Raw genomic sequence first — 19,961 nt, 5'->3', positions numbered from 1 at the left:
CGACGGCTATGTGTGCGTATGTGTGTATATATATGCCAGAAGAACTTCAAACGACCGTAAGCATGTGGGAAGATGCGCGTTTGCCTTGTCGCCCTTTCCGGTTTGATGGGGATATATGAGGTCTCGTTATCTCTTCTTGCTTCGACTCTCGACGATTATCCTCCTTTACGGCAGGATTGGTGGATCGGTTGCCCGCGTTGCCGTTCGTATATCATTTTGCTGCTTTACGATGCTTAACAACGAGTTGCAACATTATTTTCCGTTTAATGTCACGTTTTATTTTCAATCGCTTCATCGGGTAATGTGCAAATTAGCGATACGTGCTGGATACCGGTAGCATCAGCTAAATAAATTGCGCATTATAACGTTTTCACTAAAGAATATTGTCAATCAATATATATTTATATATATTACGAGACAGAAGTTAAGAATGTTATTCAACTTGGGAATCTTCGTGCGAGATGTGACTCTGGTCATTTAATATTTATTTATTAAAAAATTTTTTTATGTGTATATTTTAGTTATTCTTTTTACGGGAGAATTTTTATAACTTTAAACATTTGTGAAGCTACGTGAAATCAAATCTACGAGTTTTATGTCTTATATAATTATATATAATGTAACATTTTTCTTCATTACGTCCTTTCTCTGACGGATAAAATTAGATTAATTCAGAGTAATTCTCGATTTTTTTTATCTTTACAGACTTACGACTTGACAATTCTTTTTTCTATAGCAGATTTCATATTTCTTTATTCATACATTAACATTGCCTTAACTTCCTAACGAAAACTAATAAGAGATATTTACAGAATCTGTGCGATCGCAATCGGAACTACTTTATTCGTTTCCCACGCGACTCCTCTATCGTTCCACCGAAATAATTACGTATGTAATTTTTTAGCTTGGGGATTGCATTCACACTTTACTCACGTACGAAATACGATCTGTGACCACGCCTATGAGCAATGGCGCGAGCAAGCGGCCCCCAAAATTCCCAGACACATTATCCACATTGAAATAGGAAACGCGCGGCGCGAGACGTACCCCGGGAACCTAGACCCATCGTTGTTTACTTAATAAATACATATTTAGTACATATGCGACGTATATAAGCTGACTGAGCCGGCTGCGTCTATTTTTGCCCCCAGTTTTGTTGTCATAGGACTAACGATGGGACATGGCTCTCCCCTCGCGGTGCGAGGCCACCATAGGCAACCTAGATCTTCGACAATAGATGACTTAAACCGTGAATCGCTTCGGATGCTTCTGATAGTTGGCTCGATATATCGCGGGGTCTAATAAAGTCACTCGCAAACTTCCTCCGCGCGCGATGCCCGTGGAAGGCCCGTGGAACAAGGTTGCGTAGCGTTCTCGTAGTTAAGCCACCCTTATATAGCCCGCTTAATAAGAACTTTATGTACCGAGGCGTGTAATACCGGGGCTATATCCGTTTGCGCCGTTAACCATCCGCCTAGCATTTTTGCAGAATTTATTTTTATATTACGCGGTCTCTCTCTAAAACCATGCGGCCGCGGCGCATGGAATGTGCGAGTCGAAGGAAGCCATGGACCACCGTCGCGGAAAATGCGGTGAAAATTTCGCGTTACGGCGGACGCCGGATTTTCGACGAGAATTTATGCAGGTTAGTCGTCCCGACTTCGACTTCGGCTTTATGTTATTTATTCAAGTGTTCCGTGAAACATAGGTTTCTGTTAAATTTTTCAGCGAGATATTGGTGAGTTTAATGGAAAGCATCTTAGAGAATGTTCAATTTAGTTTTCAAGCAGTTTGCATATTTGCCGTTTTGAGTGAAGTAATTTTCTCTTTTACACAATTCATATACTTTAATTTTGTGTAAATCTGTAAGTCATATATTAATGTACACGCATGTATTACTCTCTCAATATCGTCAATATAAAATTTGCTTCTGCTAAAATAATTAGTAACTTAAGACTCCTCATAATTTAATACATATTCATTATCATGTGAGTAATTTACAACAGTTATATACATACATGCTACATAGAGATAAATTATTAAATTAAATTCTTAATATCAGCATAAATTGTATTTATTTGTCCTTGTATTGGTAATTTTTAAAAATTATCCGAACTATATTTAGTTGCATTCTTTCAACATGTTATAACTAAAGTTACAGATAAATAATATTTTACGCATCATTAAATTGTAGAATAGATCGCCGTAGTCGAAGTTTCATCCCCCAATAATTTGAAATTCGAGTACGTGTGTTTTTATCTTCAGGGTTTTCGCAGAGAGAGGGGGGAAGGGAGAGAGAAGAGAGAGAAAGAGAGCAGGCAGAGAAGTACAGAATCGCTCTACATCGTGTAATTGTCGAGAAGCTTGAGGCAACGAGTGAAAGGAATATTTAAGGACACACGTCTCGTTTCGAGGAACATTTTGTCCCCCATTTCCGGCTCGCCTGTACAAACTCGAAGCCGGTGGTTCGAGCGTTCGAGTTGCGTCAGGCAACACGTGTGTACACGCGTATTTATCGCTCTGTGTGTAGCCGCTTCTCTCCTCACGCATATATACTTAGCTAACCAAAGAATAGGATTTCCATACCTGCAACGTCCACTTCGTTTCTTTTCGCGAAATGCGGAGTGAAGTCGTAAGGTGCTTATCGTGTGAAGTGCGTTAAGAGGGTTAGTATTCAATGATGCATACGATGCATCGTCGTTAATACGTTGAAGATTGTGTTGTCAAAAGCTGTCTGTACGCGCGAACCGCTTATACGGTTTATAACTCAGATTGCGCTTTGAGAAAATAGACAAGTATGCAGTAAATAATAGAGAGAGAGAGAGAGAGAGAGAGAGAGAGAGAGAGAGAGAGAGAGAAATATATATCGAAGTGTGGCTTCTGCTAAAAAGCGATATATAATTTCTAAAAGAGAAGTTTCAATATTTATTCGGCAGAAATTTGTTAGCAAACCGACTTGATGACTTGACGCTATTTTAGGACGCAAGACGCAAGTTACGTAGCGAAATTACAGATGAAAGATATACGAGTATCTTGTGCACGTATAACGAACGCACATTTTTATGAAGATTTTTTTTATAAAAGGCGATATATACAAACAACGAACATTTCTATTTAAAACATTTATATCTCTTTGTATTTTACATATCTTCAAAAACAATCAAAATAAATTTGGTACCCGCTATACACATCCAAAGTAACTCAAATATAATTTTTCCTTCTTATTTAAGTGTTCAACTTCTTTTATTTTCAAAATTTTCATACCAAGAGCTTCGGAAAAATTTTACATTTTTCTTCGTACAGTTATCAATTGATTGACGGTGAAGAACTTTGGCACGTAAACTGGTAAACCCGGAATAATCATAGCTATTCCCACAACACGCACGTCAGAAATATCCGAGAAAAAGACGCACTTCGACCGTTTCCTTTCTCCACGATCCATGGAGGCGTCCCACAAAAAAAAAGAGGAACCTCGAAGATCTCTTAGGGCCCCGCTGGCACGTAATCCAGCAACTTCGGGCTACAGAGTGCGGCGATGTGTGATGCGCGGGTATAGAAAAAGAGAGGGAGAGAGAGGGAGAAGGAGAGAGAAAGAGAAGGAGATAGGGGATATGGACAGAGAACGAGAGTAAGGAGGAGAAATGAACATATGGTGAGGCGAGTCAGAGACCATCACGATGTGCCGCGTATGATGTAGTCTGGGCGGCAGTGGGGTCAGGGACGGGACGAAGGGTAGGTGTCTAAGGGGGCCGAGGGGGGAAAGTCTTTGGATGTGCCGCGTAGAGGGGACGCGGTAACGCGGATAGGGGGGGGGGTTACGGGGGAACGCGGAGGAGAAGAAGGTAGGGTACACACATCGAGCGGAGGACTGTGGCAGCGCGGGGGGTTGAGGGGCGAGGCGGGGGGGCTGAAAGCAGGCCTGTTGGTTGGTTTCAACTATATTTGTTTATATTTACACAATAAGCAACAGCCCCGCCGGTCGAGCGCTGCTCGGTATGCCTGTGCCGCTTTTAGTGTTTAGTCCTCGCTCTACTACGGTCGGCGCGCTAACGCTTGGCTTTCGTCTTCCTCGCGAAATCCGTCGCGCTCTCCCTCCTCCTCCCCCTTCTTCTTTCGTTCACCCTTTTTTTTCCTCATTTTCGCTCCCTTTACTCTTACCGTCGCGCTGCCCGTCGCGCTCAGTTTGTCAGGGGGTGCGCTTTCGTGTCTTACCCCCTTCGCGTTCCCGCCCTCCCTTCCTCCCGCAACCCCCCCCCCCCGCCCCCCGCTCCCCCCGCCGCCGCGAGTGACTGGAGTTTCGCGGAGGAGGTTCAAAGTGCCGCTTTCTGGATGCAGTGCGAGGAACGTGTATAGCCGGTGCCTTCGTGAGACACAATCCCCCGGGGAGGCGACTTCCGCCGCCATTGCGCGGGGGATTTCCGCGTGTGCCATACCATTTCCGGATGTTTACAGTGGACGTAGGCGCGGAGTGTTTGCGACCGCGTATACGCGCCACGTCGCGTCGTTGCGCTTTCGGGGGGCCGGAAATGCCGCTTGCCGCGTGAAGCGGCAATCTCTCTCTCTGTGACGCCGGAAACGGCAGATTTTTCTTCTTCTTCTCGTCGGAGAGCAAAACCGTTAATTCTCATGGACTGCAACGCGCCCAACAGCGAACCGAAACAGACGTAAGGAATTTTGATTGAATTCTCGGCGCGACGCGTACATTAATTAAGAATTAATTAAGCGATCGTCTTAGGCGACTTTAAGCGTGACGCAACATTAATCGCGACTGTCGTCGTGAATAATCGATGATCGTGAAGTGAGCATTAATTATACGACGCTTGATTGCGTGTTATTTTTTTTTTATTTTTACGAAATACGTCTGCGAACGCACCTCTACTGCAGCCGTGGAATTCGAAATAACTCGCCGATGTTTAATTAACGGTTGCATGTCGCGCGTAATTATTCCTTTCTGAGAGAAAATGACGCTTTCCAATTTAGCCGGGCGGGTAAGATGCAAGATCGAGGAATATTGCATGACTAATTTTTCCTGAATAATTAATATGTTAATTGTGATTTAATTTGGGATCTATTTTGCACAGGCGCGCGAACGCAATGCAACAATCCGCGGGACATTTACGTCCCACATTCATTTTGTTTCTTACGCTTTACCGCGGACGCGTTAATTTCTTATTTAAGTTCGCGATAAATTAGCTATTCATAATATACACGCGTACACACCTTATTGTATAATTTTCTACTTTCATCAATATACACCGCGCTTTGTACACCTCGCGTACGGTATTACGATGGAATTCACGAATTATTTATACGCGGCTGAACTATCCGCGCGCGATGCTCGCGAAATATTTACGATAAGCACGTAGGTATTGTGTATTATACATCGCTTATGACGAGAAGCAGAGTCTTGGCGTGAAAATTTAGCAGAATCCTTAGCGTGATGTTACGCATTTCCGGGAAAGTACGTATTATTAGCTTTTCGCAACCGCGAAACATTATTTCTCTTGCGTCGGGTATAGGTGGAATCACGTGCGTCAGACTTCGATCTTAAAATCATGGCTCACACGAGGGCAATGTCGGATAGGAGCGTGTTTTGAAATTTCGTCACGATTACCACGCTCCGGGATCATGACCGAATAATCCTAAAATACTCACTATATTTAATTGTGTTCAACAATTAAATATAGTGAGTATTACAGTGTGTTTGTTGTACAACTCTCTTTCTGGGTACTTCTGATATATTTTTATCACTTACTAGTACTTGTGTATGACTATACAGATTTCATGCCAAATTTGTATTTGTGTATAATTTATGCGTCATTCTTTTAATGAATTATATTTCTTTAAAAATTTATAGAGAAGCAGGAAAAAAATATAGTACAATACAGGTTATTAAACGATTAGAGGTCGTATCTATTCAAATGTTCTATATGTGAGAGATAAGTAATAAATCGTACAAATATAACGTAAGAAGTCAAAGGCCAAGAAAGCAATCGAGAGGTGTTAAGTATAAAAAATAAATATAGTTTATGTAATATCTCTTAAATGTACACGGGACGTATAATCTAACATAAACAGAGTTTTTTTCCTTAATCATCAAAACAAATATAATAAATTAGATAATTAAACAAAGAACACATAGTACAGAGAATAAAAGAATAATTATGCGGAGATAAGTCAATTAAACGTCGCTAAAACACAGAAGTCAAATAAGGAGTCACATTGTGTTTGAAAGCAGTGAATAATAACGATAAAAAAATACAATTAGAAGTTAAAAGCACATGTATAAAGTCAAATCTTAAACTAATTATTGAATCGAAGTGAACGTGGGTTAAATACAAATGTAAATATAAGATGACGTACAATTTTTATTCGGTAAAAAAATGACAATTTGCATTATAATAACTATTATATTATAATACAGATGCGAATTTAATATATTATAACAAAACAAGATTAATGAGTTAAATTAGTGTTATTTATTACATATTACTATATTATTAGAATTGCAATGATGAGGAAAATGCAACGAATAGCAACGTTCTCTAAAAGCGTGCGCCACTTATAATCGAGTTTGGTGCGCGAGAGCGTACTAACGTATAACGATGATCGTGATTTCAGGACGATGGCATAATGGATCATGATACAGACGGAGACGGCGCGATCAACTTGTCAACGTCACAGCGACCCTCCGCCGCCACCACCCCTAATGGTGATACTTCCACTTACGGGCAAGATCAACAAGACAACGATCAGGTGAGGAATTAATTTCCGAGAATGACCTGGATTTATCACTGCACATGCAATATTTATTTTTTTATTGCTTTCCTGACTCAATCTTGTTCTGACTAGCTTGTCAGAACTAACAAGGCTTGACGAATCTTTTTAATCTAAGATCAACATGAATATCATGCAACTAATTGTAACGTGTTAACGGTTAGTATTCTATCTTAAATCTATTTTCTCTCTCCCTCCCCTCTCCCTCTCTCTCTCTCTCTCTGATTAAATTTACATTAATTTTATGTAAAATTAAATATTTAATTATTAAGTACAATTAATTAATAATTAAATATAATTTTAAAAAGTATATATACATATATACAAAAAATTAAAAATATATCCGCGATACTTTATTTTATTCAGTCAGGTACAATCTAATTCAACCATTGGTACAACATTATAACTATATTGACGTAGTAATATGAATAGAATATTAAAATGCTATTCTATTAAGCGAGTGAGTGAGAGAATGAATGAATGAATGAGTGAGTGAGAGAGAGAGAGAGAGAGAGAGAGAGAGAGAGAGAGAGAGAGAGAGAGAGAGAGAGAGAGAGAAGAGAGAGAGAGAGAGAGAGGGTGGGAGGCGAGGAGAAGGGAGAGGGAGAGAGGGAGAAAGAGAGCACTGTATTTGGAAAGTCTCAAAGCATGGAACAAAAAATATTTACTAGTCACAGAAATGTATATGAATAGTGGTTGTTTAAGACGCGACGATCAGACTGAATTTGTTAATTTAAACAATGAAACACAGCCGTTTTTATCAAACGATGACGAAATGTGATAAAACATCGATCCATACAATATCACTAAATAAAGCCACAGCTGTTTATACGCGATAAGGTTCGAGACGTTAAACCGCGCCAACAATATAACATTCTTTTTAACGTTAATAACATTTGTTGTCAGTGTGTGGCATATGACGCGTGCTATCGTGAAGAAATACTAGAAGAAATATCTGTTACTAGAGGAGCAGTTTCTCACAATCTGATATTGTTTGTCCAGATATTAACGATCAATGCTGATCTTGTACAAAATCTATTGAACAATATCGTTTTTATTCAACATGCACATTGCACATATTTCGCAACATTTCGACGTATTAATGTCGCACGTGCAGATTAATAATAACACAATTTACTGCAAACATCGGTGCTGTGTATAATTATATTGTCGATCGACATTGTGGTTTATAATCTGATATCAATGCTATGTTAACATAACATCCGCTTGTCTCGTATACAAACACCATTGTAGAAAAGATCTTCAAAGTGACGTTACTTCTCGCATCTGCTTTATTTAAGCATAATAATGAGATGAAGAAATGAAATCAATTTCGATCTTGTTCTCTTTCAATATTAAATTAATCATATATGGCAAATACAAATCTGAGATTTAAAAAATCGTAATAATTGAATATTGCTAATAATAACAAGAGAATCTCGGGATCTCGCGGAAAACATCTGCAACAAGTTGGAAGAAAATAACTTGGAACCTCTGAGCTATAAGTACGATCCGAATGATCCGATCGGTTGGAGTGATCATCAAGGTGGAGTAGAGTCGCAATAAAACGAAACAGTGACCTTCGTGCCCTTTTACGCTCCTCTTTCCGTCGCCTTTTCACGCGAGGTCCAAATCGAAAACGGAATTGAACGGTCTTCCGGCATCCTGTATCGCGACCTGCGCTGCGGCGTAAACCGATAACGCCCTTTTGGAGCTTTCGTCCTCGGGATCTCAGAGTTTTCCCGGCGATAAGCCGGCACCGGGCGCGACACTTCGACATTTGACACCCGGCCGCCATAAAATCGGGGCCCCCTGATTTCAAATTCAATTCAAAATCCCGCGCTCGCGGACGAACGCAATATACCACCCCCGGGCAAGCGGTGACGGGTGGAAACAAATGTTTTATGGCCTTTAAAGCGGTCTTTTCCAGCGGTTTCGTTTCCGCAAAGGATATAATATGGCTCACGACGTATGCGCGCCTATATAATATATATGTATTTCGCGAATCATCTAGCGAATCAATAAACACTGCTTTGTTCCTTCGTCTACAATCTATAAATAAACCCAAGTTTTCAGCCAAAACGTAGCTAATCTATCATTGGATAGCATATCAAAAATGTCAACGCACATATTGCTATCTTTGTATTTCTTCCAACTGTTCCAATTTCTCAAATTTTTTATACCAATTTTCATATAGCACATATCGTAGAGCACCTTGAAGAGCAGAAGGCAAACCTTATATGCGTCCGATATTAGCCGGGATAATTAATTATAAATGCGAATAAGCAGGTTTAATACCGAGGGACCCGCGTAATACGAAACCGTTTATCGAGTTTTATTTTCGGTTTCCCTATTCCCGATGACCCAAGGAGTAAAATCGTGTTTTCCCATCCGAAGGATCGACTATCGAGCTAATATTAAAATGCATGTACCGTATTAATCTTGCCGAGTTTAGCTGAGGTATATATCAAAATGAATACAGGTCGCGACATTTTATTACGTCCAGGTCAAACCGAAAGAGTATCATCATTGTTAAGAAATTCTGAATTTCTAATATTATATTAAATCAATACAAATTTAATTTTCTAATACGTGGTAATTTCTTTCAACGATATTCAAGTCTTTTTTTTATTGTCTTTTGCTATCCATTTTCGATCACTTCAATTCTGGGGAATGTAAACTCGGATCTCGAAATAAATTGCTAAATAAGTATTTAGTTTTATGCTATATTTAATTATATACATACCACACTTAAAAATAAATGCACACAAACAAATCAGCATTTATTCTCGAATAATTTATATAACAGATATCTTTTACCTTTATTGTTTAATGTGAATAAAAAGGAGATGTAATTATTTATAAATATTTGAAAGCTTGTCTAAATTTTATGTTTAAACAGAAAAAATAAAAAATGGACAGTATAAATTATGTGTTACAAGCTGAAAATGAGACTTATATTTAATATTATTTATATCCGTTATCTATATTTTAAATTGATTGCATTTCGTAGTAGCTTATATATTTTAATTAAATTACCGCTCGTCCAAAATTTCGAATTATCACAGTTTCGAAAACCAAAGTGGCTCTATTCTTAATAACGACGCAGTTTCCCACATATACATAACGTACACGAATTGGAACACGTGAAAGTGTCGCGGCAATTACATCCTCTCGTAACGAAGTCACGAAGATATCAGGGTCTGTGATATCAGGCACGTAGACACCTCGACACTTTGACTTCGTGCTTTTCACCGTGCTCTTCTCTCCTCTACCTACCCGAGACTCTCCTTACACCCGTAACCGCAATAGAACGACATCGTCCCTCGCGACGTCCTTAGGCTACTGCGTCACTCTGAACCCTCCGCAGCTGGCTCTCGACTCTCAAGAACCCCTTAAATTATAAACAGTTTCAGGCCGCGGTACTTCGATCGGCGAGTATGGTTCTAACGCAAACTTGGCTCCCGACTCTGTTCGTATCGGGACAACTTCGACGCGCGTTGTTGGATACCGTGCGCCGGGTATCTCAGGTGTTACGCGCGTTTTCGCAGTCGAAAATCCATTTTGGAAAACTGGCACATTTGGTCAAACTGCAGTGATAACTGCGTTATTCGGTGCTCGACCGGACATGGGATTTTCTATTTACATTCGATACACTTTTGACTTTATAACTTTTTTTTTATTTGTATCGTTTATTCTCGTGGAAATGTTAAAATATTATCAGATGAAATATTGTCGCAACTTTTTGACTACATTGAATTGTTCGGATTTGTTGACGTAGCTCGATAAATGGCGCGCATATATATAAAAATTCCCAACTATCAATGTTTTCTGACGAAAATCTAAGTTTTTAATTAATTACTTTTCCAACGATAGGTGTATGTGTAAAGCTTTGGTGCAGTAATGCCAAAAAATATTATTTCTAAACAATAAGGATGTGAATGGGTTGTCTCAGTCTTCTGTAGATAAAAATTCTCACATTGACGTAATATCTCATTCGGCATGGCGCGGAATCTTAACTTCCGCTTAAACTTTCCGCCCGGTTAATAAGTTAACTACAGAATCGCTTTGAAGTTCTGCATAGAGATTGCAAATAATTGACTCAACCGGACAATTGTCGACATTAACCTAACCCATTACTCGGAAAGCTAGCGAGATTCTAGCGAAGTTACGGAGTCTATCAAGATTGCTTCAAGTGTGACACAATGGCAGTAAGGAAATCGCGGTCGAATCGCGGTAGGACGGTCAGCAAAAGTCAATGGTTACCCAAAACTCGATCCCAAAACGATCAAGGCAACTTCATAAAGTCGTGAGATCTCGAAGTTCGTTGATGTTCGATTCAATCGACACTTCCTTCCTCCACATTTTAAAATAAGAGTAAAATGGCCCCTCGAAGGATTGTACAAAGACTCTCTTACGTACCGAAAACTTATAACGCTCGTCCAAGATTTATAAGAAATCTAAATAGTTTCTCAGGTATATTATTACGACTAATTATTATCAAGTATTTATCCAAGCATTCAATTATGGCTTTCAGTCGTTGTTTAGTTATTTAACTGGAGTATAGACATACGTATACATGTATACGAGTATATACAAGAAGTAATATAGAAGGCTTCCAAAATATCCCGCTATATACGTGCTAGCTTACCGATAAGGGAATCTTTATTTACACAAGCAACGACCGAGCAGATGTACGGTGTCGCATGTGTAATGTAAGTTTTGCGTGTGTGTGTGTGTGTGTGTGTGTGTGTGTGTGCGTGGCTGTATACGTACACACACGTTAACACAATATCCTCTTTTACAACCTACGTTCATGCGTGCGTACGTGTGCGTTCAGAATTTTTTAGCTCGTTTGTGTACCGACGTGATATCACTTTCTCACTCCATATTACTTTTATTAATTTTCAATTTACCAATTGTCGTCGTTTATTGTTTATAGGATAATTTTATGTTGTTTATCTGGCGAAAAGATCGCGAAAATTGCTACAGTTATTTTAGGAGTTTTTTGATACGACAAATACAATTATTTCTCTATATTATTAGAAATAATGAATTTAAAATTACGTCTATAGATATTTATAATCGTCACTATTTTTCCGTCACACGTCACGCAACTTCACCCGTCACCTTTTCCGAATAAACACTCCGAATCCTAATACCAGCTTACCGCGCGATGCCCATTTCGCCCGAGCATTCAATAATTTACTGTCGCGCGTGGACGGCATTTCCAAATTAAACAAACTTTTACCGTGAATGACGTCGATATTTCATTAGATTCCTCATTCCGGTTTATCTCCCGGTTAATATCCAAACGCCCGGAGAGAATCCAAAGGATATCTCCGCAGCGGGAGTATCGGCGTTCCTTGAAATGCAAAAAGGGGTTGCGAGGATGGGCGCAAAGTACGAATGAAACGCCGGATGGGGTGGAAAGGGCGAGAGCGGGGGGAGGGATTAAAAAAAAGAAAGGACAGAGCAGCGGGAGAGGAAGAGACCGGGGGCATCGATGAAAGACAAGCGAGTTCTCACCTCCCGCTCCAGTTTTATGGATCGCAAATTGCGGATAGGCTGTCCTTCCCAATCAGGCAGCTTGGCATCCCCCTTCGCCCGACCAATTCTTCTTTTCCCAGCTTTCCCTCGTGCCATTTCTCTGCCTCCTCCTCCCCTACCCTCGCCAGCCTATAAGCGGCTCGCATCCTCTCTTCCTCGCCCGGCGCAGGCCGTAACTTTTACGTAACACGCTTCGCTATGAATATCGATGCCGGCGGAGTTAAGGAGAGCTCGCTTTTCTGTAATTGAAAGAATTTTTGTCGTGCTGAGCCAGCTGGCCGGGGCATAAAAGGTCTCGGATCGGAGCACTCGGTAGTTTCTTGCGCGCGCGTTGAAGAACTCCCGCGGTACGACGTGAGCGACGAGGATTTTAATAAATTACCCGAAACGGGTGGATTTGGGTGGCCTTTATTCTCCTCTCGGGGGCCTTGCATCGTCGGGGATGGAAATTCCTTTCCGAGAGTAGCGATCTGGTTTGCTTCTGGTCTGATTAGGCTCGTTTGCGCCGGGTGCTGCTAGAAACTCTCGAAGTGGGAATTGTTTCGCGGGCCCCCCTTCTTCCTCCCCCCAAGTTACTTTGTTAAAGTATGTATGTCGAAGCGTGAATCAGCTTGACGAAAGTGATTAATAACGTTTCCTCCGAAAGAGTATTCATGATGATTATTTTTCACGTCAATGTTCTTATTGCGAGGTTAAAAATAACTTACCTATAGTAAACACAGTCATGCCAAATAATTTTAACAGATTTAAAATTATATTTCTATATTCGTCAAAATGTCTCTATAATACAATCGTTAACAATTTGTCTTAAATTGCGTGAAGAATGATATTTTTTTAAGGCACGTGTATCAAGATAATGATAGAAGTTACGAAGGAGGAATAATGACCTTTAGCTTATTCTAGTTTAACTAAATATTCCTTTTTTTTAATGGCTCCCTAAGAGATTCTCATTGCGAAACATTGTGCTGTCTATATAAGTCACGATTACCTTTATAGCGCTCGTTATTTCACAAAGTAGTAAATTAGTAAAAGCTGTTGTTATTTGCACCGTCGTAATACGCGCGTATACCTAACGAGTAACGATTAGTGAAAGGATAATGACAGGTTAGTGTGGGAAAATGTGCGTAACACGGCACTCCTGCAATTACATCGTGATGGGAAGTGGGAAGGTCATCTCGTTAAATTGGTTTCGGCCGATACAGCTATATATGACATTTGAATGCTTTATAATATGAAAATCGTCGGAATTGTGGGTCATTAGACGAGTTTGGAAAGACAAGTCGCCGAAAGTTAATGAAACTTTATTCACATTTGTATATGAATAATGAAAAAACGTTGTTATATAGAAGATAGAAAAAATATAAACGGAAAAGCAAAATAAGATTTTTAATATAAGTGTTTCACGAATTAATAGATGCGTTCCATTTACATCAAAACTCAGATAATTCTCACTTGTGACGTCGTTATATCCTTTTTAGCAATTAATGAATAATAAAGACAGAATGACATCACAAGTGAGAATTATCTGAGTTTTGATGTAAATGGAAAGCACCTATTATTTTAAATAATACAACATATAAATATGGTAATACTACAATATTACAAATGTTATTTTTTATTATAGTATCACAATATGTCAATTTTTTCTCTTGCGTAAAACGGTAATTGATGCTTCTTCATGATTTTTTTCCAATGTTGCGTGTGATCGATAAATAGCGTTGTTTAGAAATATATTCTAAAGTGAATTTAATTCTTTTTAATCTGCCGATTTGTCAAAACTGATAATCAAATAATCTCCCAGATCTCCAAGAATACTAACCACTCGACGCACGATAGTGGTGGTGAGGTCGGAATTCGACGGCAAGACAGAAGTCAGAAACTCGGGGTATGCCAAAGTACAGCGCGCGACGTCTCGTATAGTCTTCCAAGTCTCGGTTTTATCTGCATTATTAACCGGTCGAAACCTCACGGCTGTGTACTTAAATCCAATCTAGAAATCTCACCCTTCTAGTCTCCCACTTCGCTAACCTCGAAGAGAGAGCAAAGGTCGACGGAGACTGGCAAGGGCGATTACCCTCCATTATTCACACGCTCGGTTCGTATCGCTGAGTGATACCTGAGAGAAACTTGTCGAACATCCTTCTAACGTTTGGTGATACATCGAACTATATTACGTCACCATTCGCGCGGGCGATTGTTTCGCTATTAGTATAATTTACCGTGATCTTTGGAAAGATCGATTTCTTAGACTTGCTTTTTTATTAAATGTTAATTGATATTTTTACTGGCAATTTTAACTATTTATTTAACTGCAAGATTTTTTGACGTTACTTTTTACGAGTTAATATTTTTATTTTTTTGTCATTTTTGATGAATTTAATTTAAAAAATAGTTTACAAGCTGAAATTCTTGCCTAATAGCCTATTTTCTGTCTATTTATATAGTATTACTTGTAATTGAAAGTTAACAAATAAATTTTATTGACTAGTACTCTTCGAAAGATTACAACTGACTCATATCAGATGTCTTGTTAATGAATCATTCCTGCTTTAAAATATTCGCTACAAAAAGATTGGAAATGAATATTATTATTGTATTCGAATATAACGACAGTGATGACGACATCGACATGATTTCCACAGTTCGGACCATCAGCTTAACGTCAGTTGACAAAACTAAGATTCCCCTGTGCCACCTGAAATAACTCGCGGCAGCATCGCGATCAAACATTTCTCGTCACACTGTAACTACATCATCGGAATCGCGACAAATCGTCGACGACAATTTCTCGCCAAGACATAAAACAATTTTATAACGATGTCGCGCATACAGCACACCTGAAACAATCAGTTCCTTGTTTGTCATGATTCATGAAAAGTAACTTCGAAATATCAACTTGATAATTTATCAATATACCGCCGTATTGTATAACTGTAAATACCGAGTTGATATATTAAGTTGGAGGTATAAATCAAGATTAACTTAAAGACATTCTACTGTGTTAGATCGGACATTTAATTGTTGAATTGAAAATTTCCTATACAACACGGAGAATCCTGATATTATGAAAAAAATAGACTAATACGCAGAAAACAGCTATCATTTTCCTATAAAATTTTCCAGTAAATGCTGCAGAGAAAGAATATAATTTCATTTATGCGTTGATAGAGAATAATTTTACAGTGCAAATAGCCTAATCTAGTTTTTATTTGTCTCTTTCGTTAAGAGAGAACGTTATTTTCTCGCTTGTAAACTGTAAACCAGAGATAAGCATTAAGGAGGAGATATACACATATTGGTTTTGTTGATCAAGCTGTTAAGCTTTACAAATTTAGTTTCCTCGTATTGGAGGAAACTAACTACACGAAAAAGGGAATAGAATAGACAAATACAATTATGTCACCTTGTGATACCTCCACATCTGTTCATTTTTATCACGGTCACCACATGCATTCTGTCGCTATTCCTTATCACGCTTGTCAGCGATGTCGACCAATGACAGTGGACGTGGAAATCGGAATGCCCGATTTCATTCGAACTTCAGTTTGAAGATGTCTACTTCCGACACTTTCATTCATATGCAATACTGTTCTCCAGATTTGGTTCCTCGGCTACATCTCGAAAGAACTTACGTCCAATTCTGGGATTGAATTGACGGGTCTATATTCCACTTTATCTGTTCTCGTAAAATTACGTAAAATTACGATAATTTGATGATGTTAAGTGAGTATGAAAAACTGTTTCATTGTTCGGACAGCAAGCGAGAATGATGAAAATCGGTTTTCATAAAACTTACAATGTGTTTTACAATCTTTTTATTTAAAAAAATCTTGATTATTATGAACAATAAATCTATATCGATCAAATTGTTATATTTTAATTAAATCAATACATTTATTAATAAGACACAAGATCGCATCAAGCTCAATCTACTTTTATCAAAGATAGATTATTCAATAACTTACAAAGAATATTAATTATGCATTGAAATATTTTTGAAATATTATCACTTAACTATTATTATAATTATCCATTTTTAAAAATAAATTATATCCGGGGAAGAATTAATTGACAGTTATACTTATTAACATATTTAATAATCTGTTCGCAAAAAATAATTCGTATGATTTTATCGTCGTTGTAATTAATTCAACATTTCATAATTATATATTTTTCAACATTATGATTTTTCCATTATTATTATTAAGAGTTATTACTGTTCTTTGTTAGAATTATAAATATGTTTGAAACATTTCGCGATCAAGTTATTCTATTACGATATTAAAGGCATAGTATCTTCGGAGAAAAGAAGTACGACTATTTTATATAGACAATTAAGTTAGTAGTACAAATTCGCTCCCTCATCGTTATTGAAAGCTATACTTCCTGTCCTTGCGACATCGCTCTCCGCATGTTGCAGAAATATCTGTCTCCGCATATCGCGGGTTAGAAGAAAGGAGTCTCGGACTGAGAGAGCGTCTCGAATAATACCCAGTTCTCAGACAGTGAAACTTAATTAAAAGCACGCGCGATGATTATTTGCGTAGCCGCCGTTCATCGTTTATTTTGGAAATTGCGTCGCTTAGACAACGCTTTCTCACGAACGGGTTTGGAATCTTTTTCGATAATGCCGCACGAAACGCTCTCTGAAAAGAGCTTTCCGGAAATCTAAATATAGTATAGATAGATTTGAGAAAGCGAGTTTGTAACGTTCTAATCAACAATAACTAAATAAACGGACAAATTAAAAAGAAAGATTTATAACGAAGATATTAACAGTAAAAAATGAAGTAAATTATATTTATATATCTTTTTTGAATTTGAATAAAATATTGAGTTATATCGAAAAGTTTATATCTTCCATTTCCAAGATATGAACCAGAATTGACACACGAAGAAATCACAGTTAATTAAAACAGCTAATTTCTTTATAGACTCAACGAAATCGTAGCGTGTATTCCAAAAAGATTTTGACGGGACTAATCTACGTAATTTCGCATATAAGATTAATTTCATTTATTTAGCATCTTTCTTATTTTTGTTATTAAAGAATTATTTTAATTAAATAATTTTATAACGATTGTAAGCAAAATTGGCGAAATAACCGAAAGAGAGATCTGTCGATGTACAATTGAAAACGCCGTAGCACTCGTGTTAGACGCTTAAGGGATGAAGGGGTTATCGCTCCCCGCTGGAAGAAGAGAGAGAGAGAGAGAGAGAGAGAGAGAGAGAGAGAGAGAGAGGAGAGAGAGAGAGAGAGAGAGAGAGAGAGAGAGAGAGAGAGAGAGAGAGAGAGAGAGAGAGAGAGAGAGAGAGAGAGAGAGAGAGAGAGAGAGAGAGAGAGAGAGAGAGAGAGAGAGAGAGAGAGAGAGAGAGAGAGAGAGAGAGAGAAAGAGAGGGAAAGAGCGAGTGCACGTATGCTGGAAGGGTACGTACGTCGGCCAGAGAGGAAGAAACGACAGGGTGAAGGTAAATGAAGAAAAAGGGACAGAGAAAGAGTGTCCACGAAAGGGTAGGATCCATACGCGCGCGCGAGAGAAAGAGAGAGAGAGAGAGAAAGGGCGCGATGAAGCGGCGATGAGGTACAGTCGACGGAGGGGGAGGGGGGAGGAGGAGGCGAAGCGTCGGCTAGAATAAACACATAGATGTTTTCTTTGTTCCTCTAAACTAAACAACCAACGAGGAATCTAAACAGAGGCCAGAACCCAAATTCAATTTGGTCGCCGCCTCCGTCTCTACCTTCAGCTGTTCTACGGACGAAAGGTATCCCTCCCCCCTCCCCCTCCCCCCTCCCCCTCCTCGATCCTGCGCCCTATCTGTCCATTTCACCCTTATACACTTAACGCTGTGCAGGACGGTACCTAATATTTACCACGCCTCTCTTATACCGGATAACCGACCTCGCACACGCACGCACTTGGCCCTTTTAAACAATACGCGCTAATGCACGCCGCGTATGCGAGCTTCGGACGGGCGGACATCGCTCGATGTGATTATCTCATGAGTCTTTCTTCAGCCGGATAACCATTTTAAAAGATCTTGAACATACATCGATTATATGATGATCGATTATATATTGAATTATAATTTTCTGTTGACCGTATGCTTTTATAATGTCTTCCCGGTTAATATATTAAGACCGATAGATACCAGATTGAGTTTTCTTTTACGAAACCGACAGGAAGTACACAATTTACAAGAAATCCGCAAATAATTAGATAAATGAATTCATTGAAATTCACGACGTTACAATGCAAACTCGTTGCACTGAACAAATAGGTTTCTTTTATCCGATACAAACAATTGTCGAAGAGGGAATTTCTGAGCGAAACAGTTTATCAATAATATCACAAGATTATACAAATATTTGCCATCCGCTCTCTTTTATTACTGCGCAACGATATTCATATATGTATATATATCGCGGCGGCGAGGAGATGGAGGAGGAGCCGGCGCGTTTGCTTGTATCAAGATCGATCGGCAAAAAATCATTCTCCTTTTTTCTCTCCTCTCGCTATCGCTGGGCGGACACAACTCTTCTGCACATGCTAGCGGAAATCCATTCATTTCGATATTTAACTGCCGCTGCGCCGTTTATTCCGTAACCTAGCGCGATCACGTATCTGATATCAGTCGGCGCGGCGACGCGGCGATACGTGCGAAAGGTACGTACGTCAATACGTTGGACGGCAAGAAATTATAACAACGGAGCAAAAGTCTATTAGGATTTTCATTTCCTGAATAAATAAAACTCGTCGAATCGTTTAATACGCCGGGGAGGAATTCGCACGTGCATGCGCTTAATCCCTGCTTTCCTCGTCGGGGATAGGAAAACGTATATATGAGCACACGCCGACGCGAATGTGTACCGCCCGGTGGTGCCTGTGCGTGTAACTAAAGCTTGATTCACATCCGAGATATACCTATCTTATTCGCCGGTCCGTATCCGCTTGGACGGACTTCACAATAAAGTTCTGGAACGAAAAAGTTTTGGTTAAAAAAAATACCTTAGTAACAGAATGTGGGTTGATAAAGTCGATGTCTGCTACTTGAAAGTGCGAAGATACAGGTTTTGCTATTTGTCGATCAGGATTTTTTTCTATATTCAGACATTAGACATAAATATTTTGAGCAAATGGTGCAATTAAAAGCATTGTTTGCGGAATCGATCTATTTATCTTCGCAATGATATAATAATTTCATAGATACTCTCAATCTGAATCTTGTTGTTAGCTGATTATTAACAAAATTTGATTATGTGATGAGACAAAAATTGTATAAATTGAATTTAATTCTGAGCACAATTTGATTACCAAAAGCGACGACGCCACGACGTGACAGTTCGTTATTTCTTATAAACGCTTATGTTAATAATGGGAAGAGTTTATTTACGCTGAAATACAGAAAAAAATATTGCTGCTATATAAACATGCACTTTGTAGAAGATTACATCAAGGGTTTTAAAGATTTAACCTATTTACGTAATAAAGAGATAAACACCTTAAGATGTGCAAATCAGGAAAAACATCTTTAATTAAATATCTTGGAGATCCGTGTGGAGTTTATAGTTTTCTCTTCACATGACTTTCTATTTCCCATGATCTAACCGCGCAAAGGCAATTGGAACAATCACG

The 19,961-nt window shown here is 38.9% G+C and overlaps 1 protein-coding gene across 8 annotated transcripts in view; it reads left to right on the top strand.

Annotated features, from left to right (window-relative positions):
* The window catches only part of Foxp (forkhead box P), a 233,191-nt gene that overhangs the window by 123,192 nt on the left and 90,038 nt on the right, over positions 1-19,961 (top strand). For 7 of the 8 annotated variants that reach the window (XM_071707950.1, XM_071707954.1, XM_071707952.1 and 4 more), the window contains one exon: positions 6,622-6,756. In XM_071707950.1, the coding sequence (XP_071564051.1) occupies positions 6,634-6,756 (123 nt within the window). In that variant the 5' untranslated portion in view covers positions 6,622-6,633. Of the gene's footprint in view, positions 1-4,052; positions 4,665-6,621; positions 6,757-19,961 lie in introns of those variants that run through there. The other variant, XM_071707951.1, reaches the window with a different exon arrangement.

Source organism: Temnothorax nylanderi, unplaced genomic scaffold, assembly GCF_030848795.1.
Source record: "Temnothorax nylanderi isolate EJ_2023f unplaced genomic scaffold, tnyl_v1.0 TNYL_tig0062_pilon, whole genome shotgun sequence".
In the NCBI taxonomy this organism is placed as follows: domain Eukaryota; kingdom Metazoa; phylum Arthropoda; class Insecta; order Hymenoptera; family Formicidae; genus Temnothorax; species Temnothorax nylanderi.
This window is presented reverse-complemented; position numbering and strand designations above follow the sequence as displayed.